At 44.5% G+C, this 25723-nt stretch overlaps 1 protein-coding gene across 1 annotated transcript in view; it reads left to right on the top strand.

Annotated features, from left to right (window-relative positions):
* Positions 1-25723, top strand: part of LOC146861829 (liver-expressed antimicrobial peptide 2-like) — a 135679-nt gene that overhangs the window by 55684 nt on the left and 54272 nt on the right. The window contains exon 2 of the mRNA XM_085640975.1: positions 21410-21546. Within this exon, the coding sequence (XP_085497101.1) occupies positions 21410-21546 (137 nt within the window). The remainder of the gene's footprint in view (positions 1-21409; positions 21547-25723) is intronic.

Raw genomic sequence — 25723 nt, 5'->3', positions numbered from 1 at the left:
AGGGAACTGATCCTGCCCCTTGTGAAGTAACTGCCCCAGAAGTGGACAGGCCTGACCTGCCCACCTCTCTGATGGCAGGGGATCCTTCCAAGGTGGTACCCAGTCTGGAGCAGGTATCCTGCCCCTCTCTACCCTGCCTCAGTCAGCCCAGGGCTGCAGAGGTCAGGGAGGTCAGTGGACCCTTATTGGGCCCCTGCCCAGAGGAACCCCCTCATCAACAGATTGGGGACACCCAGCAGAGTAGTTTCAGCCAGGTGACTATTCCTCTACAAACTGAGGGATCCCCCTTACCCCTAGGTATAGGCACCCCTCAAATGGATGTTGTTGAGCACAGGGAAACCTGGGGCCTAGCTGCCCCAAACCTTCCAGTGCCCTCCACTATTCCAGCCAAAGGGATCCAACCCCCAGCTGTGGGCAGCCAGAGGTTGACCCTTAGGGCCAGATATGACACAGTCAGGGGCAGAAAGGCTTCCATAGTGGCCAGTGATCTGAGGAGGTTGAGACCAACCCAAGTAGGGTCTCACTTCCAGACTCAGACACCCCACCAGCCCACCTCTGACCCAAAAACCAATACAGGTAATTTCCCTAGACTTTGGAGAAACTCTAGAACCCCTTGGGGTAGGATTTCCCAAGTGGACCATGACACAGGGAGCAACCATGTTAGTACAGGTTCTTCCTTATATGGCCACTCAGGAAATAAAGGCTTATCTGGACAAGGTTTGCCTTATCTCCTTTCGTTTGGGGGGGGGGTTATGTAGGAGAGTGGAATCTGACTAATGGTTGCCCCCAACTTTTTGCCTGGTATTTAAGTGGTTTTTGACTAGTCTGGCTGGGATCCTGCTATCCAGGACCCCAGCCTATCTGCTTTCTCCCTAAAACTGTTGTGAGTACTCTAGGTACAAACATAATTGGATGCTGGGCATGCCCTACCAGTCCCTTGTAGATAGTACCCTAGGTACCCAGGGCATGGGTCCCCCAGTAGGCCTACCAGGGCTGCAGCACTTATTTTGCCACCCTGGGACAGCCACCCAAACTGACACCACCAGGCCACTACTGTAGCCTGGGTAAGGTGGTGCTAGCACCCCTTACAGGGATGTAGGTACCCTATGTCCCATACCATACAACACATATACTCTCATAGGTCACCCCTATGGCAGGCCCTGGTAATCCTACAGGGCTGGGTGCTGAGGTATGTGTGAGGGGGGACCCCTACGTGAGTAGGACCTCTCTGCAACCTTCGTAAAATCGTTACTGGGTTGTTTGTAGTGTAGCCATACCATATACTCTTAACCGCATTATAAGTTATTGCGTCATCGCTGTAACTTAGGAATGGCTACACAGAACCATATCGTGTTTGGTGTCAAACATGAAGGAATCATACCCCCAGTCCAGCCATGGGCATGGGGGCACGATTCCCCCTTGCTAGGAGGGTGATATGGGAAAAGCGGTAGAATTTGGACACCAATTTAAAAGTGCACATGTACCACAAAATGGCTACTGTTCGCCACCTACACGACTCTGGCTGGCTGTTGCTGGGGAAAACCCCAGCCTCGCCATCTGGACAATAGGGCTCCTGTGGCAGGGAGGTGCCAGCACCTCCCCAGACAGGATATGTGGATTGGAACAGGGTGGGTGCACCAAATGTCCTTTCAGAGTTGCACGTAGGCAGCTGCAGAGCCCCAATTCTGCATACACCGCCTGGAACCGGTTCAGGGGCGTCCTGCCCCTCGCCCAGGCGGGAAACACAAAGGGGAGTGGGTGTAGCCACCCTTTCCCGCCTCTACTCTGATTGGTAGGCTCTCTTTTGGACCATCCCCTAATCTTGGGGATATATGGGAATAACTTTGCCCTAGAGTTTTAGATTCGTACAGGACTTCACAGAACTGACCTTCGACGAGCTGCTGCCCAGCTGACTGAAGAAATCTCCCTTGGGATAAAGGAGTTATCCCCCTGCTTGGCAGGCACCTAAAAGACTACAAGATACCCGGTTGGAACTTCGTTGCTCTCACGACCTTCGACGCCTTCCAGCAACCTCGAGGTGGGTCTCCAGTGCATCCCAGCGTCCTGTGAGTGTGCCCAGCAAGTCTGAGCACCCTGGACCACGTGGGTGTCGAGATCCCCGCATACCCAGAGACACCGGCCACCTCTTGTCCAGCACACGACCCCGACCAGTGGGGAAGTTGTGCTTTGGCCCATTCTTGAGCCAACCTTCAAGCAGCATTTGTGCCGACTCTCAGCTCCCTGGCCCGCTCCGGTGGCCCGTGGGAGCCCTTTTACGCACTCCATTTTGCTGCCTTCCGCGGTCCCTTGTCTCTCGACTTGTGGGCCCTGACGGAGGACAATCTTCTTTTCTAAGAGTTCCCCTGGTTGCTCCAGGCCTGCTCTACGCTCCCTGCAAAGGAGAGCACCCTCAGACCACGTGGGTCTGCACCAGCAGCTGCTTTGTTTATCTTGCGTGGGTTGCGGTTGCCAATGCTTAGTGGATCCAATCGGGACACTAACACCGCAGCGACCCTCAGCCGACGTGGGACAGTCGCCCTCCAGAAGCTGGCCTTCCTTGAAGCCTCCCGGAGCCCGTGACTGCAGAGCCCAGCTGTACCTTCCACACCTGAAGCACCCGACATCCACGAGCTCCTTCCTGTGAGCTCCCTGGTCACTGTGCTGTGACCCAGACTCTGTCCCCTCTGCTTTCAGGTTCATCTTTGTCTTTTCTTCAACTCTAATCTTCACGACTTCAACGACACTTCCAGCTAGCAGCAGTTTGGACTCCTTTTCCATAGAAAATCAGCCCGCGACCCGACACCAGAATCGACCTATGCACCCGGCTTCCCTGGGGCAGGTAACAGTGGTACTTCGGTACTTCCGTGGTGGTGGGCTCTCCAAAGCCTTAAGTCTCAAGCCTTAACTTTGTACTGTTGTTAGAAGTGTCCTTAAACCTTAATTATTCAACCGCGACATTCTCCATAGGCTAACATTGCGATCCCGATAGCAACTTCTCGCACTGCACACGCCTCCCGTGGGTCCCCTTCCTCTTAACTGTGGGTGGATTCGTAAGGGGCCAGCGATCCTGAATGCCCTAGGCATTGCCTGTAGAATTGTCGTGGTTCTTATACCACTATTTTAGTATATGGTTTGGCCCCCCCCGGGGCCCATTGATTTCTGTGCTATTTATTGTGTTTATAAATGCTTGTTTGAAGTGTAACTTTGCCACTAGCCACATAAAGGGACTGTGGGATTCTGTCTAGAATAAATACATATATTTTATATATATACCTGTGTGGGCTACTCTTTCATTTGGTTATTCAAGAGGTTATTATGGTAAAACAATAAGCTTAACACTCCTTCAAGACTTAGCCTGAAGGCTGCTCTCCACAGCTACCACTAGGATAGCTTTCTTTAAAGGTTGTCTTAAACCTATCATCAATAGGAGTCGAATTGGACTGGTGCAAGGTGTCCCTATAACTAGGAACAGCATATGCCAGGCCAACTTCTCACAGGTACCTTAAAGGATTCAGAGATTCAAAAGGTAAACCAATAAATAGATTTGGGGAAAGGTAGTTATTCCACAGGACAAGCTTCCTTTTGGCCATGTACAACATACAACGGCACACAAAAGTGAAGGAATTCATGCTAAAGGGAAATGTGCTGCAGACTTGGCTGCAAAGAGATCAGTGCAATTCTTTAAGGTAGGTTCTGTAACTTGATCTCAAACTAAGAGCAATGCTGGCATTATGGTGTTAACACAAGCAACACTGAAAGATTCTGATGGTTTCCCTTTCAAATATTTTTATATCCTCACTAAAGACAATGTTCTTATGGTTTTTATACCTGGATCGGGGATAGGCATGCGCTTAATGAGGGAGCCATATGTATTTTAATGAGGGCAGCTCGTTAAGGGAAAGCTTTAGCTCATTCTTGTGTAAGTGCTATTATATCAATGCTACACCAACAAAACTTGTGACCCTTTTTACCCCCCAAAAAATACATGTGAAAATTATACATGGAAAAGAGCATACCGCAATGTACTGTCAACAAATACATCATTCAGCCGCAGTAAGACCAGCACCTGGTCTCATCATGATATCTGGAAAGCTGTTCAGGTCATGTTTCTCAACCATAAGCGACTACTCCAGAAAGTCAATCATTATAATTATATATTGGTTGCTGTGAATTCCTCCTCTAGACTCCTTTGGGTTTGGCCACAAAAGACTGCTGTTGCTTGAGCAGGCATAAAAGAATAGCTGTCTAGTAGCAATGTGAGCAGTGCATATAATTTATTTAGACAACAGTCCTAGCTCACCTCTAAGGTGTTTAAGAAAGGTATGTCTGCTCTGGGTTTACAATTGCTAAACTTGCTCCCTTTCAATCTGGAATCCAACAGCGTGGTAGCACGAGCTAATGGTACGCTTTAGCGAACTTTGACTGCTAGCAAATTGGACACAGGATTGACATAGCTGCGCAGCCTTTTAAAGGTTGAAAGAGCGCTAAATAATTGGCTTGAGGGAGTAGTAGATGTCCAAACACCATACCAAATGCTATTCAGTGACTTAATATATGTACCTAACCCTGATCTCCCTGGAAATGTATATGTACTAAGAGGGTAGCTGTTCCTCAGAAAACAGGAAAGAGACCAGAGGTTGGTGTGAGAGCTTGTCGCGAGGTTGGGTCAGAGTAAGTATGAGGGGAGTTACTCCTTTAAAATATAGTGCCCTCACACACCCTTGCGGGTGTCATGCTTCATCATCGGGCATTGCTCCTCGTGGGGGTGGCGCTGCAGTCCCTCACGGGCCCCACAAGAGGGCTCTTTAGCGGAGATCTTTTGAGGAGATGCCGCAGTTGTGCATGAGGATGTGTGGGCCTATAAAAAGGCAAGGTAGGTGAGTGTGTTAAAATTACCATATGGAACCCAGAACCAAAGTTTTATTCATGGGTCCGTATGGCAAATTAAAAAGAAGTGGATCCTGGAGCTCCTCTTTGGAAAGAATATGGAGGGCAGATGTGTAACTAACTGCTGCTCTCAGGATGTGTGCTGTGGTGAAAAGTTCTACTAAAATGGGGTCAATATGTTTCGCGCTCGCTGCTGGTCCCTAAGGGACCCCATGGCGCTTCGCCAGGACCGGTATAAAAGGTGAAAGCAAAGTGAGACAGGTTCCAGGAATGAAAAAAGGCCTGTGAACTTGTGATACCTTAATATTAAAGGGGTTAAGCGTCCAGGCGCTGATAGGAACTCTTTTCGTAGAAACCTATGCCCAACCTGGTGAGATAAAAACAAGTTTGGAGAGAGAAAAAACAAGACAAACACACAATAAAGTTTTTAAGCATGATGGTCAAATATAAATAGCATGTTGTGTTCATATTGCCAATAAACACAGATGTGTGCTATGTTAATCAAGCATGCACACTATCAAACCATGCAGATAATGCAACCTGATGTAGGGGTATAATAGCCCCTGTGCAGCTGGCCATTGTGCTGGGGGATATGGTCTATAGGCGTTATCAGTGATAGTGTGCCTTATAAATTATCCCCGCATATTGCCAACTATGTGTCAAGTGCCATCTAGATGGAACAACAAAGGGGGGGTCGAGTTGAGTTGAAGAACGGCGTAGTAGAGGTTGTTAAAATCAGTGTGAGAAGGGTGAGGTCTTATTTGGTGGGCCAGTGGTGATTGTTAACATAGGTGTGGCGAAACTGTCAGTTATCGTCTATGGCGCTAGCAGGTTAGGAACGGGCAGTACGGAAGTAACTTTGTCTATCGCTCGTGAGGGCAGACAGCGGCCGTGATAGAACCGTCCCTACATTAACACTCACGTACATACAATAATTTTACATCGCGCCTACCCTTTTAGTCCAGGGAATGAGCTCCGTCAGCGCCTCAGAGGTTAACAGGTTGAGTAACTGAAGGAGAGTAAGTGCGATGTCAGAAAGTAGAAGAGGCCGCCGGGAGTAAGACCCGTTGTCAAATCGTATTGTGATAGAGACAGCAGTTTAAGTGCAAAGGGTACTCAGTCAGTCAGTCAGTCAAAAAAGTCTTTATTCGATTCACATCATAAAAGACATTCTACACATATAAAAATTTCGACTACAGTACAATTCATATACAATACAAAACAGACTGTAAAACCTTTAAAATATTACATAAAATAATACATTAAAAATAATCCCTGCAAGTTAAAAAAATACAATAAGTGCAAAGGGTACTCACATGTGCTCGCCTGTTGCGGGTGTGTAAACCAACCCCTCCTCCGTAGTTTGCCGGGATCGGAGAGAAGGAGTAGGAAAATGGGCTTTAAATACTCGTTCTAAGTGACACCGGCTGGAAGGTCTGGGCGGGTCTGAGCGTCGATTAGCTGCGTGGTGACGTGTGAGTGCAGCGGAGTACTCTGGACTGGCGCGTAATGTGGATGGCGCTTCAATATGGGTATAGCGTGGATAGTGCGGCCATCTTGGAATGGATAGTTGGTAAAGGGATAGGTAGTAATATTCTATGGGGAATGCTGATGATCTACGATTCGAAGGGTCTGAGCGGTGATAAATAAACAAGGGGTTATGTGCATTGAGAGAGTGTAGGTGGTTTATGACTCTCAGGCAATAGTAACTCATCGTAAAGGGTGCCACAGGATTACTGGTAAATGGGAAATGTCGCTAGTGATATGAATGTGCAGTTTTAAGCAGCACGCGGGGTACTCATGAAATGCTAAGATCTCTTATGGCTTATCTATATGTAAGGTAAGCGCTTTCGTATGCCACGTTGAAAAAAGGAGAGGGGTTGAGTACCCTATATAGGAGTGTGGTGCTCATGACGGAGGTCAGGCCTATCTCAAGGTATTGAGGTGCAACCGCTTGATGGAATACGTCAGTGTATTATGTCAGAAGGTTAGTTCGACCCATGGGATCTCATCATTGAGTCCTGCTGTGTCGCATTTTAATCTGTGGACCCATCGTTGTTCCTGCTTGAACAGGGTTCCCTTAGTCCAGTTGGGGTTTGAATCAATGATTGTCCATCTCAAACTGTTCGCAGTGTGTCTCTGCTCAGAAAAGTGAGTGAGTAGTTTGGTGTTGGTTCTGCCCCGTCTTATAGTACTCTTGTGTTCACCAATTCTTATCTTCACTGCTCTGGTGGTCATGAAACATATCTTGTTACAGGGGCAGAGAATGGTATAGACACAGTTAGTGGTGTTACAATTAGTGTGTCTAGTTTGGCGCCAGGGTGTAGTTAAACCCAAATCGATCTGTTTCGAGGTGGTGGTTTCTGCACATGTGGAGCAGGAGCCACAAGGGTAGTGGCCTACTACTGGTGGTAATGCCCATAATGTAGGTTGTCGTATCAATTGTGGTTTGGGTCTGGTGTGCACTAGATGGTCTCTTAGGCTTTGTGTGCGTTTGAATGCAATGAGTGGGGGGGGGGGGGCTTGTGAGAAGGTACCTGAGTTCAATATGCTCCAGTGTTTCCTGATGACTTTTGGTATTTTGTTGGAACTGGGCGTAAATGTAGTGACGCGTGCAATCATGTCTGATTTAGGTTTTTCTTTAATATCAAGGAGAGCGGTCCTAGGGTTATTCATTGCTCTTTTTTGTGCTTGGCGAATTATATTGCTGGGGTAATGATGTTTCTGGAGAGTGTCTCTGAGGATGGTAGATTGTTTCTCAAATTCCTTGAGAGTATCACAATTCCTACGGAGGCGGAGGAATTGGCCTACTGGTAGATTGTTCCTAAGTGCCCGGGGATGATGGCTATCGTAAGTAAGGAGACTGTTCCTATCTGTGGGTTTCCTATAGTTTGTAGTGTGTAAGCTGCCATTATCCAAAGAAATTAGAAGGTCTAGGAAGGGAATTTCATGTCGGGATCTGGTACTTGTGAATCTTAGGAAAGGGTTTAGAGTGTTGACCCAGTCGCAGAACGAGATGCAACGTTCTTCGTCCCCCCCTCCAGAATAGTACAATGTCGTCGATATAACGTCGCCAAAGTAAGATGTGCTGGCTGAAATGGGTTGGTCTCTCCTAGAATGTGTTGTTCTTCAAAGTGGGCCATGTACAGGCAAGCCAGACTGGGAGCGAATATGCTTCCCATGCTGGTACCTTGTATTTGGTGAAAGAGTTGTGATTTAAAAGCAAAGAAATTTTCTTTGAGTGCTAGGGAAGCACAATCGCAGATAAATGATACAGGCATGACATAGGGCCAGGGTTCTATGTTACGTAGGGTGTTCTCTAGTACCTCTAGTGTGGCATCCTGAGGAATGTTTGTGTAAAGGGCTTATACTTCCATGGTGACGAGAAAGTCAATTTTGTCTGGTTCAGGAACATTTTCTATGAGGTTGAGAACCTCTGTAGTATCCCTGAGATATGAAGGAGTTTTGCTCACCAAGGGGCGTAGGTAAAAATCGCAGAACTTGCTGAGTGGTTCCGGGACTGAGTCAATACCAGACACAATCGGGCGGCCCGGTGGGGGATTGATCCCTTTGTGGATCTTCGGTAGAGTGTAAAAATAAGGCGTGCGTGGGTCTTCATTGGTAAGGAAGTCTGCTTCTTGGCGTGAGATCCAGCTTTCTGCAGATGCTTCGCTGATCATGATCTTAATTCGAGTGATCAGGCATTTGGTTGGGTCCTCAGTGATGGGTTCGTAGTACGTCATGCCAGCCAGTTGGTGGGTGCATTCTGTTTCATAGGTATCAAGATCTTGAATAACGATTGCTTCGCCTTCGTCTGCTGGCTTCAGGATGATATCTGAGTCTTCCGTAATGGTCTGGAGGATGGTTCTTTCCTCTTTGGAGATGTTGTTGAATGGTCGCTTCAGGTTCATGGCTGCCACGTCTTTTAGGACGGCCTGTTCATATGTGAGGATCTCATGTGGTGTCATGGCTGCTGTTGGGGTGAACTTGGATTGGTTTTTAAGGCCAGTTTCTGTCAGGTTTACCTTAGTCTGACTTTCCGAAAAAATTGGTGCAGTTCTTGGTGTAGCCTAAAGGGGTCTTCTTTCGGCGTGGGGACAAATCCCAAACCTTTCTCCAAAGTAAATGTGACAGAGTCGAAAACTGATTCATTTGCCTCTGTTTCACGATTGAATAAGTTAAAGATTATTTAAGACATAATAGAGACAGTCTTCAATAAAAACATTCCATCTCTACTGAAGATAACACTGCTGCTAGGTGGCTCCCCAAGGTGGCAAGCTAGTTCAGGAACAGATTCCTGACAAGCAAACCTTGAGATCATCATATATATCACCTGTTAGACCTGTCAGCCCTTTGGGTGGTCCCTCCTCATCATTATTTATTTTGTCCCACTTTTGCCTCAAACCCTGTTAGTATTTTTCCTTTTTGGGAACCACCAGACTTTTTAGTGTTGATGCAGGGTCAGGGAGCCATTTTCCCTACCCCTGGAACTTCTGTCTGAGGGCCTGAAACACAAAATGGTGGCCACCCATTGTCACCTGAGACATAGCTGGAACCTACTAGTACCTTCCAGAACATTCTAGAACCCTGTGACAGTGTGAGGCAGGTTTAGAATGTTGGGAGGCCAGCTCAGAGTTGGCAGTTGGAGTAGGCAGTTGGCACCTGACTGGAGAGGAGAGAGGACAGAGAAACAGAAGGAGGAAGGAGTAAGGCAGCAGGGGTGGAAACTTGTGCCTGGAGTGGGGTCCAGAAACCCACCCTTGATACTAGTCCCTACTGACCAAGCCCAGCCTAAAGCCCTGTGTGGGATAAAGACCAATAAATCATCTTAAGGACCTGAACAGCCGGAACAGGCCTTAAAGGAGAAGAACAGCAAGTTCCTGACCTGTTTGGTGGAATCCTCCTGGAGACCCAACGTCGAGAAGCCTGGAGACCTGGAGCCCGAGGTGGAGAAGCGGCGCCGACAGAAAGCAGACGTCGTACCCGGAGCCGCCAGAGGTCGAGAGAGGGCGCCGACGGAGGTCGTGGAGAGTCACCGGAGGTCGAGTAGGAAGTCGCCTGAGGTCGAGGTGAGGCGTCGACGGGGGAGTGAAGTCCGCCCTCCGGAGTCGCCGGAAACCAAGGTGAAGCGCGCAGGAGGTCGGGAGTGGAGGTCGCACTCCGGAGTCGCCTGAGGTCGAGGTGAAGCGCGCAGGAGGTCGGGAGTGGAGATCGCACTCCGGAGTCGCCGGAACCCGAGGTGGAGCCGACGGAGGTCGGGAGTGGAGGTCGCACTCCGGAGACACCCGGAAGCGGGGAGACCGTGACCCTGTGACGCCGGAACACGACATCGAGCCAAGGCCGCCCAGCGACATCGATCCGGAGCCGCCTCACGGCACCGACCCGGCGTCAGGTAAAGCAGATCGACGCGACATCGAACCGAGGCCGCCCAGCGACATCGAACCGGAACCGCCAGACGGCATCGACACGGCGTCAAGTGGAACAGATCGACGCGACATCGAACCGGAACCGTCTCACGGCGTCGACTCGGCGCCAGCGGAGCCGATCATCGTGAAAAGGGCAGTAAGTGGTAGAAAGGGCATCTGAGGCCCTGTGGAGCCCTAAAAGACCATTCTAGGGGCTAGAGGGGTGTTAGGACCAACCTGAGAGTGCTAGGGGGTGAACTGAGACTGGTGCAGGGACCTGTGTGAGGGACTGTGTAGTTGGAAGAATCAGAACCTTAGGTTTCCCTCATTCTACCTCAGCTTAGGCCCCAGCCTTGACCACTCTAGGTGGAACATCCCCAGGCCACCCCAGTGACCATAAGCTGTACATGGGCATGGTAAAATCAATCTACCTCATAAATGTGATCTGATTTGCAATTGTTTGATGGCTTATATTATTTATTGGAGGTGTTTTATTTATTGTCTGACCGTATTTATTCCTGCCTTGTATTTATTGTCTGACAGTATTTATTTGCCCTATGTATTTATCGCACCTCTATTTATTCCTTGTGTATTTATGACCTAATCCTATTTATTGCACCTGCAAAGTGTTATTATTTAATTGACCTGCTATTTCTGAAGAAAATCCTTTTGTATTGTATTTGTGTCATAACCCTGCAACTAAGAGAAAATTAAGATAAACGCAAAGAGATTCCTTCATAAATTTTTACGGTGTAGAGTCGTTTTTGGAACGGATGAACGCATGGTTATTGTGAGGGTGTGACGTATGCTTAACACGGTGCCTTCCTTACCGCTCGAGCCAAGCTACCACAGTGTGTGTTGGGAAACACTGGGTGACTGCAAACCCGGTTGCCCGGGGTTTTCTAACATCACCATTTTCAGTTCTAGAGGTAAAAGGCACACATTTTGCAATCCTGCCACCGCTTCCTGGTACAACGAAAAAGTGAAAAGTGTTGATTGATAACATCAAACTGTATTATGCATGTGATTCTATTCAGTAGACCCACTTCAATGTAAAATTGCCTCCCGATTAGAACTTCCTCTCCCTATTCTGAAGTTATCCCAACATAACTAGAGCAGCGGCATTGAAATCATTGGCCCGATTCCATTAACTGATGAGCCTGCTCTGTCTCAAGCTTTGCACATAGTACCGGTAATGATAAAACATGGGGCAAGCCTCATCTTTAACAAGTGAAACTGCTACTGCCATCTCAAGGATTGCTACATCTTCAATCTCATTGCACCCCTGATAGAGTCTATATCAATAGAAATTACCCCAATGCAAGAAATCACATTGTCTGGAGATGAGTCTGATCCAGATCCTGAAACTGGACAAACAATTCCTTTATCTTCCCAAAAGCTAGAAGAGAGTAAAAGGATCATCGCTTCAGTTAGCCAGTGCTACAGATGGTTCCTTGCCTGTTGTTTTTTACTGTGAAAGATATATATATATATATCTGTCTTTCTGCCATGGTTCTACATTTGCAGTATTGGCACTCCTCTTATGGATTGCAATGATGGTCATTTTAATGCTAGTGCGTGCGCACAATCTTCTGGAAAGTTTGGCACTGTGTCCTGTGGTTCAGGAGTTGCAACTCCATTCTTCTTCACACCGAATCAAATGGGAATGATGTATCACTTTGTACTGTGTGCTTGATATTGCTATTATGGAAAAAAATTCTTGATCAAGATTCAAATACCTTCCATTTTAAGAATTGCATTGAAATACATCATCACTCTAGGTCCCTTTCCAAGTTCAAGGGACATTAATGCTGTCAAACAAATGATGATTGCTTTGAGCTTCTATGCTTCATTGGATAATTAATATTTGTACCTCAATGGTGAAAATCATCAAGAGTTGATTTTGTTTCTTTTTTTTACATTTTTTTATTAGAACAGGAAATATAGACAGTCTTAATAACATCTAAAAACCGTAGGTAATAAATAGCTTGGAAAACTATAGCAAGACAATAAATTGATAAAAACATAGTTAACTGGAGTTATGAAACCCCATTTCATGACAGATACATGATGAATCTTATCTAACGAATATAAAACATATTTCTTAGTAGTCCCCAGTTATAAGATGGCTAATGACAAATACACACTCCCTATTTTTTTTTAATCCTTTTCATACTATCTGATCTAAAATAGTAAATCGCAGTGGATGACATTCTTATATAAAGTACATATATGTATAGCCGCTGATGTATCTTTAACCATTTAAGAAGTGTAAAGTGCAATGTGCCGAAGAGAACAAAGAAATACCAATTTTAACGGATACATCAGTGTCATAAATCATTTAAAGTGCATTGTGCTAATGGGGGCCATTAGGACCCAGGTCTTATGATCAGTTTTCATCAGCAGCCTCATTAGAAGAGAAATTACACCAAATACCCCTGAATCTTGCAGTTGCTCCTATACGTTTAGCACATGCCTCCTCTAATCTGCAGGTCCTGGACATTTTATTAAACCAGTGCTCAATGCTGTGTTGTATATTAGTTCTCCAATTTTGAAGAATAAGTGACCTAGGAACTGCAGTAACAATTAAAATAAAGTACTGTTGATATTTTGTAAAACATTTCACTTCTCCGAAAGAACCAAATAGAACCAACATAGCTGAGGGCTCAATAACCAATGATAGAATCCGAGAAATTTGAGCAAAAACCCCTTTCCAGTATTGCTGTAAATTATTACATTCGTAAAATGTATGCAGCCATCCACCATCACCCTCTTTCTTACATCTGAAACATTGATTCGGGCTTGTTCGGAACATTTTAGACAATCTCAGGGGTGTATAATATAATAACCATCTGGATAAAAAGTTCATCCTTTTGTAATTAGCGCCTCTGAGTGCTTTATTTGCTGAGCTGTTTCCATTCTTTGGTATTAAACTTACAGCCCGTTGCTGAGTACATTTTTAGAAGCTCTTTTGTCAAAATCTCTTCTGAGTTGGCCTTTTGATGAAGTAACCAATATCAACACCCAACCCCTACCATTTTTATTTGCCGTCTACTTAGCGATTTGACGTACCGTCTCACCCAGCATTGAATAATTAGTTTTAAGAAAATTGACTGTTTGTAAAAAACTCAGAAAGATAGCAGTAGTCAAAGTAGTAGTAGCCTGTAAATGAACCGTCTCCCAGGTAATCAATGTTTCATTATTGTAAAAATCCCCGAGCTGGGAGTACCCCAGCCCTTGCCATACTTGATCAAGCCCTCTAGTCAATATAAGACCTCCTACTCCACATTCCTGTATAGGAGTGTATGCATGGAATGTAGGGATATCTCATGATTTAAAAAATAACTAAGTTCTCAGCCAATGTGAGTATCCCCTTGTATCTTATTTTCTTAGGGAGTTTCGCTAGTCGTAAAAACACGGGGAGTTCTATATTACTTTCCTTCACCATATGTATCAAAAAGAAATGCTCAAAAACTGAATTTTCCTTGCCCAATTGAGAGAGTAAGTTAACTAAAGCAGGCCGAAAATAAGTTGCAAAATGTGGAAGTGCCAATCCTCCTGATGTTACATCCAATTGTAATGTAGTTATCTTAACCCTAGGATGTTTATTATTCCAGACAAACTTCCTAATTATTTGATCCAACTCCATAAAATAATGATTTGGGATTTTCAAGGGAAGATTAATAAAAAGGAACAAAAACAGTGGAAGCACTGACATTTTTAACATGGAGATTGTCCCTATTAAGGATAATTGAAGCAAAGACCATTTATCTAATAGTTATTTCACTTTTGTAAGCATACTAGTATAATTCAAAACAAATAGTTGCCCAAAATCATTTGTGACGTGTATCCCCAAATATCTAACTGGATGCGGCGGTTTTAGCTGAATAGAAGCTGGAATATCCAAAGGAGTCACATTGAGGGGCCGATTCCGATCTCGGTCGGAAGGGCACCGATGCTTCTTTTCCAACCGATCCGTACATGGGTCCGGAGCACGAAGTACGATGCAAAGATGCGTGAATTCTCCGACCGACTGGTTCTCAGCTCCAACCCGATCCGTCCGACTCGGTCGCACGCAAACCGACGCGCGCAATGGCGACTATTCTCGGCCAAACGAGTACGATGCTGGAATCGGAGCTCCTTGACCGAGTCGGAGCGTCCGGCTCGCAAAAGCTCCCGGAGTAGGACTTCGAGGGTCCGCGTCAGATCTCCCCACACCTGCAGCCGTAGTACTCGCACACAGGGGGAGACCCATGGGTTTCCCCCACACAGGCATGTACGGCGCGGATGGCACCGATGCGTACCCACTGTAGAGGGCGCACTTGTTCGAGACATACACATTCAGTCAACGTGAGCGCATGTACGTGTCGTACAACTGGCTCCCATTGACATCTATGGGAGTCCGACCGAACCGAGTCCGACAGCATACGTGCGCATCGTACTCGCTCGGTCGGAGTGTTGGGGTCCGACTCGGTCGGAAAACACTCCGGATCCGACTCGTCGGAGTGCTTTCCGACCCGGATCGGAATCGTCCCCTGAACGTTAACATTTTGGTTTTCGCTTGATTAACTTTGTATCTGCCCACCTGTGTAAACTTTTGGATTTCATCCAAAGCATTCTGTACATTATCTGCCCCTGCTTTCAGATATAAAATAATATCATCTACATAAAGCTTAATTTTTGCCATCCCCCTCAATGGGCGGCAAGATCATTAAGTTTTTCCGAATCCTCACAGCTAGGGGCTCAATGAACAATAAAAACAGGAGGGGAGATAGGGGGCATCCCTGACGAGTGCCACGTTTATTCATAACCTTACCGGCTTCTGACCCATTAATAATGATTTTGGCTTCTGCACAGTTATAAACTTTTTTTAACATCTGTAAAAATTGTAGCGGAAAGCCAAACTTTAGCAAAATAAAAAATAAAGCACTCCAATATACTAAATCAAAAGCCTTTTCGGCATCCATCATCATAATCACCGCATTAGTCTTATTAATAGAAAAATAATCGATGGCCTGCGTTAAAAAATATGTATTGGATGCCATTAAACGTCCTGGAATAAAACCATTTTGGTCACTATGAACCACTTGTTGTGCACAAGGAGCTATTCTTTTTGCCCAAACTTTCATGAGCAATTTATAATCTGTATTTAACAGACTAATAGGACGATAAGAACTAGGATCACAGGGATCTTTATCTTTTTTTAAGAAAGACTATTAGCACAGATTCCTTAAAACTTTTGGGAATATCAATACCTTCTTTTATTTCATTGAGTAATTTTACTAAAAAAGGAAGTTATTCATCTTGAAATGCCTTGTATACTTCTACAGAGATCCCATCAGCTCCACTGGCCTTGGCATTAGGCATACTTTTTAATACTGATTGAGCTTCTGAAATTCCTATTTAGGCATTCAATGTCTCCGAAAGCTGCTGCGATAACAAAGGCAGCTCCAATGTATAAAAGTAACTCATTAAATCTGCTTCATCTGTCCTCTGGGTTTCTGCATAGATTTGATTAAAATGTGTACGGAACACCTCAGCGATAGGTAGTTTATCATCTTCTAACATGCCTGTTGAAGGATTTTTAATTTGGCTAATTAATTGGGCAGCTTTTTGAGATTTCGTAAACCACGCCAGAAATCTGCTGACTTTCCTCGTAGAGCTTTTGTTGGTAGGACTTACTCCCTGTAATCTCCTTGATTAAAAAGAAATCTTTCAATTTATCTTTAGTCCTAGCTAGATCTTGCTGCTGTGCTTTTATAATTGGCTCTGGTGGATTTGTTAGGATTACCTTTAGTATGGCCTTTTCCACAGCAGTCTGGAGTACCAAAATCTTATGTTTCCGTAAGTTATTTATTCTTGCCTTGTATGATATAGTCTGGCCTCTAAAAGTAGCTTTAAAAGCCTCCCAGATTGTAAACAGGGGGGCTGTGTTTAAATTAAGCTGAAAAAACTCCTTGATGAACTCTCTGGTTTCTGTTAGCCAAGTCAAATCTTGTAGTAAGGAATTATCAAATTGCCATCTGGAAGTCTTTTTTACAGTGCTACTTAATTTGAATGTAAATGAAACTAAAGAATGATCTGAAAAAGAATTGGCCACTATTTCTGCCGGGCCATTGGCGACCAATTTATCCACTAAAAATTAATCCAGTCGTGAAGCTGATCTAAATCTTGCTGAGTAGCAGGTAAAGTGCAAGAGAGCAGGATGACCTAGTCTCCAAGGGTCTGTTAATGAGAAATCTTTTGTAAGGTTGCGTATTAATTTTGCGGTTTTCGGCTTTAGTTGGTGCTTCGCCTTATTTGATGTATCAAGTGTCAGATTCTGAATGAATTTAAAATCACCCCCTAAAATTAATATGCCTTCCATTCGTACTGCTAATTGATATATTTGACCTAGTGCTACGGTATCATCCTCAATAGGACCATAATAATGCACCAGGTTCAGAACTGCTTCTTGCAGCTTAACTTTCACCCAAAGCCATCTACCTTTCCCATCTCGTTGAACCTCCTTAACCTGCCAGTCGAGGGTGTTCGCTAGCAAAATCCCTACCCCTCGGACAGCTAAATTAGCAGAAGAAAAATATGCCTGTGAATACTTCTTGGGAAGTGCTATCTTCGGAATATCAGTCCTAAAATGTGTTTCTTGTAAAAAAATAATCTCCGGAGAGAGGGAGGAAGAGTTGATTTTTTTCATCATCATTGGCATCACTACATTCATCGATCTGGCATCCCCAAAAAATATATAACGTTACACAGTGGAAGCATTGCAGGACCCCGCAGAGTAACAGTCCAAAATGGTTTCCGAAAAGGTTTTCTTACTTTACAGTGATAAATGATCGCATATTTTGATTACCCATCATATATTTGTTTATTCACCAAAGTTCACAGATTTTTAAAGAACATGTATATGGGGAACTGGTTTTGAGAAGTTCAGGGAACTGATACCTTGTTTGGGGCATGTTTGAGTCCTAGAGAAATATATTTTTAAATAAGAATATACATGAAACCACTGGAATTAGCCTAAAAATCTATTAGCACAATCAATTTTGAAAGTTAATTTTATACACTTTACAGATTGGAAATGGTAATAAAACATCACTTATAATGAATTGAATAATGTGGTGCAGAATTGAACATAAAATGTAACTTTGGTTCAGATGGTATAGCCTTAAGGCCAATAGATACTGATACGTACATACAGGTTTCTGTCTAAAGCTCCTGGTCCATTAGCAATTAGGACAGATGCTCGGTATAACACATATTCTTCTATGATCATAACCACTCATAGTCAAGGGAAGTTTTACCAAAGATGATTGTTGTGATCTAGTATGGGTGCTGTAAAAAAAAGTCAAAGCTGATTCAGGATATCGATTTGAATGTTTCCATCTGAGACTGCATCTCGTAAAACAAAATACTTGTAGTTACTTTGATCTATGCTGCCATAAAAGAAGAACAAGCATACTCTGTGAGAGAACCTGCAGAAAGAATTAGGGAAGCTGATAAGAAAACTTGCAATCTACTTTCAGAGTTATGGACAATGGCTTTCAAACTCCTTCTAAATGTGTATATACAACATCTACTATCACTTCTGCTGCTTTGCATCTTATGCAGGATGATTCAAATTCTTAAAAAGGGCAAGGTCACATGCGGGTATTAATACAACTGAGCAGGGCACTACAAACCCTTTAAAAGCCATTGCATATAATAAATGAGCCTTCCGTCTTTCTTTCCGTCACAATCCTATTGCAAAGCAGATACATTTCTTTAGGAAAGAGGCATCACACAGTCTTCTAATAACTGAGCAGATAGAAAGTACTTATTTTCTGTTGCTGAAGATCCACATTTCATGTGGCTCTTACATGGAAATATTTCTCTGCTTATCACTTCCTTTCATTTCTATGACTGCTAGAAACATACATAGGTTGGATGGTATGAAAGCATACATAACACACTTCTACAACGTGCATAGAAATTCCCTTTCAAGCATCATTGTCCAACAAAAGGCAACCCTCTTTTCATTAGCACATCTCCATGCTCTAATCCTCTGGCACACTTGTTTCTTTGTGATTCTTTCACTACTTGCTGATCCTTGGAATCCTGGTCTTGCTTGTAAACTCCTCCAAACACCTGCTTCTTTCATTTCTTCTTATCATACACTTTTAAGGCTAGGCTCCTATATAATTCAAACAAATGAATCTGGTTGTGTGTTTGTCCAGGGCTTTTTCTATTACTAACTGAAAATAAATAGTAAAATGTTGTGATATTACATTTTATCCCCTCCCTTTGAAAGTTTTTGAAACAACTTCATGGCCAAACGTAGATATGATAAATACACACTTTGATAAATTAAATAAACTTATTGCAGGTTTAACTCTGAAAGAGAGGTACATTTTACTTCTGCACCTGAAAAATGTCCTCTCCACACAGCCCACTGTGCGTTTGAGATCCAGAAACCTTTTTTGATCCAATCTCTAACACATTTTGCAAGTCTATTGCAGTGCTTAATTTGAGCCGGAGCTTTCCGGTGCTGAGCACCGGCCCTTAATTAGTTTCCGGTGCTCGGCACCGGCACCTAATTGTCAACACTGCACTTAAAGCAGTCTGCCACAAGGTGGCGCTGCTCATGTAATTTAGAGAGGAGCAGTATAACAGCTGTTTAGGGAAAAAATATACATAAACTACTAATACCTGCCTCCCCCAGCCATTCCTTTATCTTTTGGGGACCCGGAATAATCTTTACTGTCGCATTTACATGCGAGAGAGAGGGTTAGTAGTTGTTTTGGCAGTGACGACAGGGGCGCTGGGTGGTGCAAGCTGCAGTGGCCTCCTGGTCAGAGCCCTGGCACTTAATATTTTTCAAATTAAGCACTAGTCTATTGCACAATGTGTTTGATGTTTCGAACCCTACTGGCTTCACTCATAATTTCAAAATGATTGGATCTAGCTTGCTGACTCGCTTTGAAACAGTTTTTGGCTATTTTCCTTAATTTTTAGTTCTATGTTTTCAACTCTATTTGGTGGAATTTCAACTACTCTCCTCATTGTGGGGTGCACCATTTTTAGTTTTCACTTGCTGTAGAAGTAAACTCAACATGAATGAAATGCACCGTACCCAACTGAATTTCAATGCTGAATTCTATCTTGAGCCAGCTTTCTGCCAATAATCCTGTTGGGATTTTGCGCTAAACCTCATAGTGGAATTAGGCATCATTTTTACTTCATTATAGGTTGATAGCCTACCAATAATTCATAAATACATTCACATGATTTATAATGCATTATTGATTTAAGTGAATATGAAGCAAGATCAATATCCTAATTCATGCATTTGACATCATTTAATGTGTGGCAAAGTGGACAGACAAGTAGAAGTGGAGAGGAAATCTTCCACTTTTTAGGAGACCAGACTGAGCAAGCAGAAGCTGTAAACACCCTTCATAAAGGCCACATTTTGGAAATGACCTTCCTCACAAAGAATAATACATCTGTTCAACTGAGGTATGCGTGTGAGAAGACATCTTAGAAACTCACACGTGCCATTTGGGTTGACACGGCTTAGCTAGAGGCAAGAAGGGATGGGTTGGAGGATCGAGATAGACTCCACATTTTCATGTAAGAGAATTATGAATTTAACTACCCTTAGAATATTGTAAATCCTTTACTATTCTGTAGCTAATCATTTAATTGCCATTGTTTTGTTCATTTTTATAGATACAATGCACTTTATTCAATAGGATGTTGATTTTAATAAAATCATAAACATATCTTTATCATGCATTCTTGAGTGTGTCTATTCATTGTGGTCACCATTGTTTTTGTGCAGGAAGGAGTCCTTTCCAGCACAAATACTATGCTGAAAGGCACTTTCCTCTTTGCATGTGTGCTGCACAATGTAGCACACATGCAAAGAGGAAAAAACTAGGAGGAATAAAAATGTTCTCCTCATTACTTCAGCCTCAGGTAGATTTTAATTTGATTTGATTTTTAGACTTGTAAAGCGCGCGTATGCCCGAGGGCGTCTTGGCGCTGGAGGTGGAGGTTTTTAGCAGTTTAGTTTTAACAGGAGGAGGGTTTTAGCATAAATCCATGGCTACAAAGCGTTGTAGATATGGATTTGCGCTAAAATGAATGGGAGGATGTACGGGATCGCTCATGCACCACTCATGGAATGCCTCCCTTACGCAGAGTTATGCAAGACAGTACAATGCATTGTGTTGTGTTGCTTTTTTTTTTTTACAAAGGAATGCAAATCGCCATTTGCGTTTGCTTGTAAATCCTAGACGGGATTTTGCCTCAGGTCTGCGTTGAAATAGTAACACAAACCTTTTTAGATCTCCCTAGTTCCACTCTAGGAGGCAGCATGAGTCAAGCAGAGTTCCATAGATTCTAATGACATCACAAGGCTGCTAAATGAGACATATGCCATCAGTGCTCTGGTTGCACTTGTCATGGATTGGGATAATATAGGCCAGCATTCTCATATATAAGTTGAAAATTGCATTTATCCCATAGAGGACGTTTGCATGAGTGACACACAGAAATTCCACTTCTAACTGCTGGCACCTGGCATGGATGAATGAGTTCTTCACTCTTATAAGGTCATTGACAGTCTTGATAACAGTGCAAATAAAACGTCCAGAGAGTACAGTTTATTTGTGCTGAACAAGGTATCCAGAGTATTTTCTGTGATTGGCAAGGATTATGAAATATATTGGGGCACAGGCAAGAGAGCAATGCTTAACTCGTTGATCGAGCTGCTGAGTAATATTTCTATATCTCGGAAGATGGATTCCCAGCAGTGATTAAATCACCAAATTACTAATGACTGTGCTTTATGGGTCTCTGTGACCTTCTGAGACTCCGCGAAGCTTGTGGGGAAGCCTGCGTGAAACTCAGTGGGTTGAAAAGTAACTGAGGCAAGTACTCCTACTGTGGCCCAGGGGTTTAATGGTCCTTATCTCATCTAAATGTATAAGACTAATTTGACATTCTGAACCATTCTGGAAGGACAATCTGTGAAAACCTAACCTGGTGGACTATGAATTGTGTAGTACATTAGAGCTTAACATGCAAAATAAATCAAATATCACCTAACAAAACGCATTTTATTTCTTTAGATTGCACAAAGCACCCACATCCATGAAACACATTCCGCTCAGCGCATCAAAAGATCCATGCTCTGGCGGTGGATCTCTCTGCGCCCGATTGACGCCACTTGCAACGACCATGCTGAGTGTAGCACCAACTACTGCAGGTACTTTTTCATTACCAAGGGGGAAGGTTTTTGGTTAAAGTCCTTCTGGAACAGCTCTTGGTTAAGTAAATGAGAAGATTATTATTTTCCTAAGGAAGTGAATGTGTGAAATGAAAATAGATAAGATTTCATATTTTAATATATCACAATAGTATGTAAGAGTGAAGAGCTCTCATCCTCAATTGTATATGCCCTGGAAGGAAAAGGAGTTTATATGTACTTTGTGAGTACACTTGTGCTGTTAGTATTTGTGCGGTGTTGGATGAATGTATGTATGTTCGGTGCTTAATTTGTAAAATAAAAACCAACCAGATGGCCAAAATTTACTTGGAAACCTGCCACCAGAACTGCTAAATGCTAGGGTTGCCCAATACCAACGCTGCATAATTTTGATTCCAACTTATGACTCCTTTTTCCCTCAACCTATCTTTCCTGTCTCTTTCTTTAACTCTTGCGAGTTCTTTTGTAATGTGCCCGGGTTAGGCCCACGTAGCAACGCTGCACATTTTTTTACATTGTCCTCTTTTTGCACAATGACATTTTTACTGTGACCTTTTCCACATATTTTCGTGCATGACAATGTTGTATTAGTTTCTCGGAAACTGCTTTGCTTACACATCTGGCTTTGCGCAACATCATCATGGTGCCTTTACGTACATTGTACAAATGTCGTTCTATATTCATCCTCAGGGCAACAGGGATATCTGCATACCCATAACAACAATAATCTGCATATACATTGTAAGGATGCCTTTTATTATAAATAAAGAAGCATTTCCGGGGGTTAGCAGAGGAGACACTTCAGCTGACTTCAAGGGGTATCCTTGCATGCTGAGGCTTCACCAAGCAGCTGCCTAACATCTCCGTGAGTGGTGTCCACTTTGTGACCAAGATTATTGGTTAACTCTCTCACTGAAACAGATGTAGACTACAGATTTGATTCTACATTACAAACACAAGCGTTTTTGCATCATGAACAAAAATATCCTATCCTCTGCCAAATGAAATAATGCCTCTAGATCATTATGATTATATAATATTATACTGATGGATCTACCCAGCCTGCCATAGGGACAAATCACCAATATTTCACCGTATGCACAATAATAAAAGGGCGCTTGCATGATGGAAAATACCATCCTGAAAAACACACTTGCAGTCACTAGGTGATTGCACAGTGCAGCTGGCAAAGCTCAGGGCCCTGATACTGTTACTGAATAATATGGATCATGGACTCCACACACTTAAAGTGTGATAGTCTTAATATTGTGTCCAGTCAAATAATGAATACCTTCACTACTGGGGCCAGAATGGATATTGAGATTCTAAGGGTTACGCAATCAAGCACAAGATGTTTGGGGAGCAGGTAGCAAAGCTGGAAGATTGGTTGCCATGGTCTCATGTAATATACACATTGAGTCATCAACATGTTTGTGTTTACGTTGCAGGGAATTCCATGGCTGATTAAGCCACTAAGGCAACGGTTCATACTGCTGCGGTTGTTGTAATCACTCGTTCTAGTATGACAATAGACAGAGACATCATGGTGGCCATCAATGCCCCGCACCACCACATACACCTGCCGAAAGGCTTATCACTCAAGTAATCCTACAAGCTAGATACACAAATATACCATATGCTCAGATTCCAGGAGTGGGGGAGAGAGTCCTACCTAACACTTATGGTAGATTGGAGTTGATGGTAGCTGCATAGGAGGTCTGGGTTCAGCACATGCAGGAATTACTGCTAAAGTTTTGTTACTGAAGCAGCGCTATTAGTGGTCAGGTATTACTAAACAGACCTAAGACTTTGTCCTCAGATGTGACGTCTGTCAGCAAATAAAGGGCTCAACCATAGAACGTCCACCAGAGACACCTCTATTGATTTCAGACAAACCTTTAGTTTGTGTCTATTTGGATCCCTGTGTCCCTTACAATCTGATGGGACTTACAAGCCTGCTACCTAGCGTCGCTGAAAGAGACCCATGGACCCTTCGCCTGCCAGTACTGCATCTACACCTTCACCCATGCCAACTCGTCTGCTCCTCTCGCTGCCCAGCAAACTAACAGCGCACCCAACCTGCTCAACTGCGTCCTCCTCAAAGTGCAATCCCTTCCACAAACACACCACAGAAATCTAGGACCTCCTTGACGCTGCCTCTCCTTACATCGCCTTCTTCACGAAAACCTGGACCAACCCCAGTTCTGGAACAGACATCGCCATCCCTGATAGCTACAAAATCACCTGCAAGGACCGTGCTGACCGGCCAGGAGGAGGCATCGCCATCATCCGGAAGAAAACCCTCAGACTGACCATGCATTCAAACAATTTAACGACAACCATGAAACACCTCCACATCCAGATCTGGACCAACCTCAAAACCTCCCTCTGTGGCACCCTTGTCTACAGCACCCCTGGCCCCTGCCCACACCTTCACTGATGCCATCGTAGACTTCATCGCACCCCAGGCTCTTGCATCTACCGAGTACATCCTACACGGAGACCTAAACTTTCACCTGGGCAACCCCAGCAACCAGAACACTGCCTCCCTACAAGAGAACCTCGCCAACATCAGACTCAAGCAGCTAGTGACTGCACTGACTCACACAGCAGGACACACGCTCAACCCCGTTTTCTCTACCAGCGGGAACATCACCCACAGCCACACCACCAAACTCCTCTTGACCGGCCACCACTACGTACATCTCACCTTCACCATGCCCACCATATACCACCACCCTCATCGCCCTCCGTTGCAGCTGGAACAAGACCACTGAAGAACATCTTGCTGACTTACGTGGCACGACCACTCCGCCAACACTAACAGACCCTAACACAGCAGATCGCAACCTTCACCGATGGATCTCCAACTGCGCCAATACTCTGCCACCCCTCAAGAAGACACCAGGCAAACAACACTCCAAGAAAGCCTGGTGGTTCACTCCTTCCCTCCACGAGCCCAGACACACCTGCCGATGACTCAAGAAGAGACGGAGGAACAAAACTCCGGAAACCCACGCTGCCTTTAAATTCGCCATCAATGCACACAACCTTCTCCTCAAAACCACAAAGAAAATGGCCTTACAGGACATAATAAACACCAACGCACACAACAGCAAAGAACTGTTTACCATCGTCAAAGAGTTCACCGGGCCCAACAGCAAGACCACAGGCGTCCCACGCTCTAAAGACCTCTGCAACCAACTTGGTAATTTCTTACACCGCAAGATCAGGCAGATCTACAACAGCTTCAACACCCAATACCCCGTCACTACGCCCACCACCACACACAACCACACCTCCCCCCAAGCAGATTGTGCTCAACTGGACTCTGCTCACCACAGACGACACAATCAAGACCATGAAGAGCATCCACTCAGGAACCACATCGGATCCTTGCCTGTAACACATCTTCCATAGAGCAGTCGCCTCCATTGCCCCCCAGCTTCGCCACGCCCTCAACTGCTCCATTGAAACTGCCTCCTTCCCCAACAGCTGGAAACATGCCGAGATCAACCCCCCTGAGAAAACCATCCGCCGACCCAACAGACCTCAAGAACTTCAGACCAATCTCCCTCCTTCCCTTCACAGCCAAGTTCATCGAGAAGGCCATCAAGGCCCAACTCTCTGAGATCATCAAAGAGAACCACATCCTGGATACCTCCCAATATGGTTTCCGAAACAACCACAACGCCGGGACCGTACTCCTCGCTGTCACCGATGACATCCACTCCCTCTTCGACCGAGACGAAACCACAGCCCTCATCCTGCTGGACCTCTTGGCCACCTTCAATGCCATCTCCCACTGCGCACTAATCATAATACTCCATGACGCCGGTATCCGTGACAAGGCACTGCACTGGATCCACTCCTTCCTGACTGGTCAAACACAGTGAGTCAGACTACCCCCGTTCTTCTCAGAACCTACAGAGATCAAATGCAGAGTGCTCCAGGGTTCCTCACTGAGCTCCACCCTCTTCAACATCTACATGGCTCCCCTCACAGCCATCGTCAGAAGCCACAGACTCAGGATCATCGACTACGTTGACGTCACACAGCTGATTATCTCCCTCACCAACGAACCCACAGCCGCCATAATCAACTTTCACAACGGAATGAAGGCTGTTGCTAACTGGATGCAAGACAGCTGCCTCATGCTCAACTCGTAGAAGACCGG

The sequence above is a fragment of the Triturus cristatus genome, chromosome 2_2 (genome assembly GCF_964204655.1).
Source record: "Triturus cristatus chromosome 2_2, aTriCri1.1, whole genome shotgun sequence".
Classification (NCBI taxonomy): domain Eukaryota; kingdom Metazoa; phylum Chordata; class Amphibia; order Caudata; family Salamandridae; genus Triturus; species Triturus cristatus.
The sequence above is the reverse complement of the archived record's forward strand: the minus strand, read 5'-3'. Positions and strand labels throughout refer to the sequence as shown.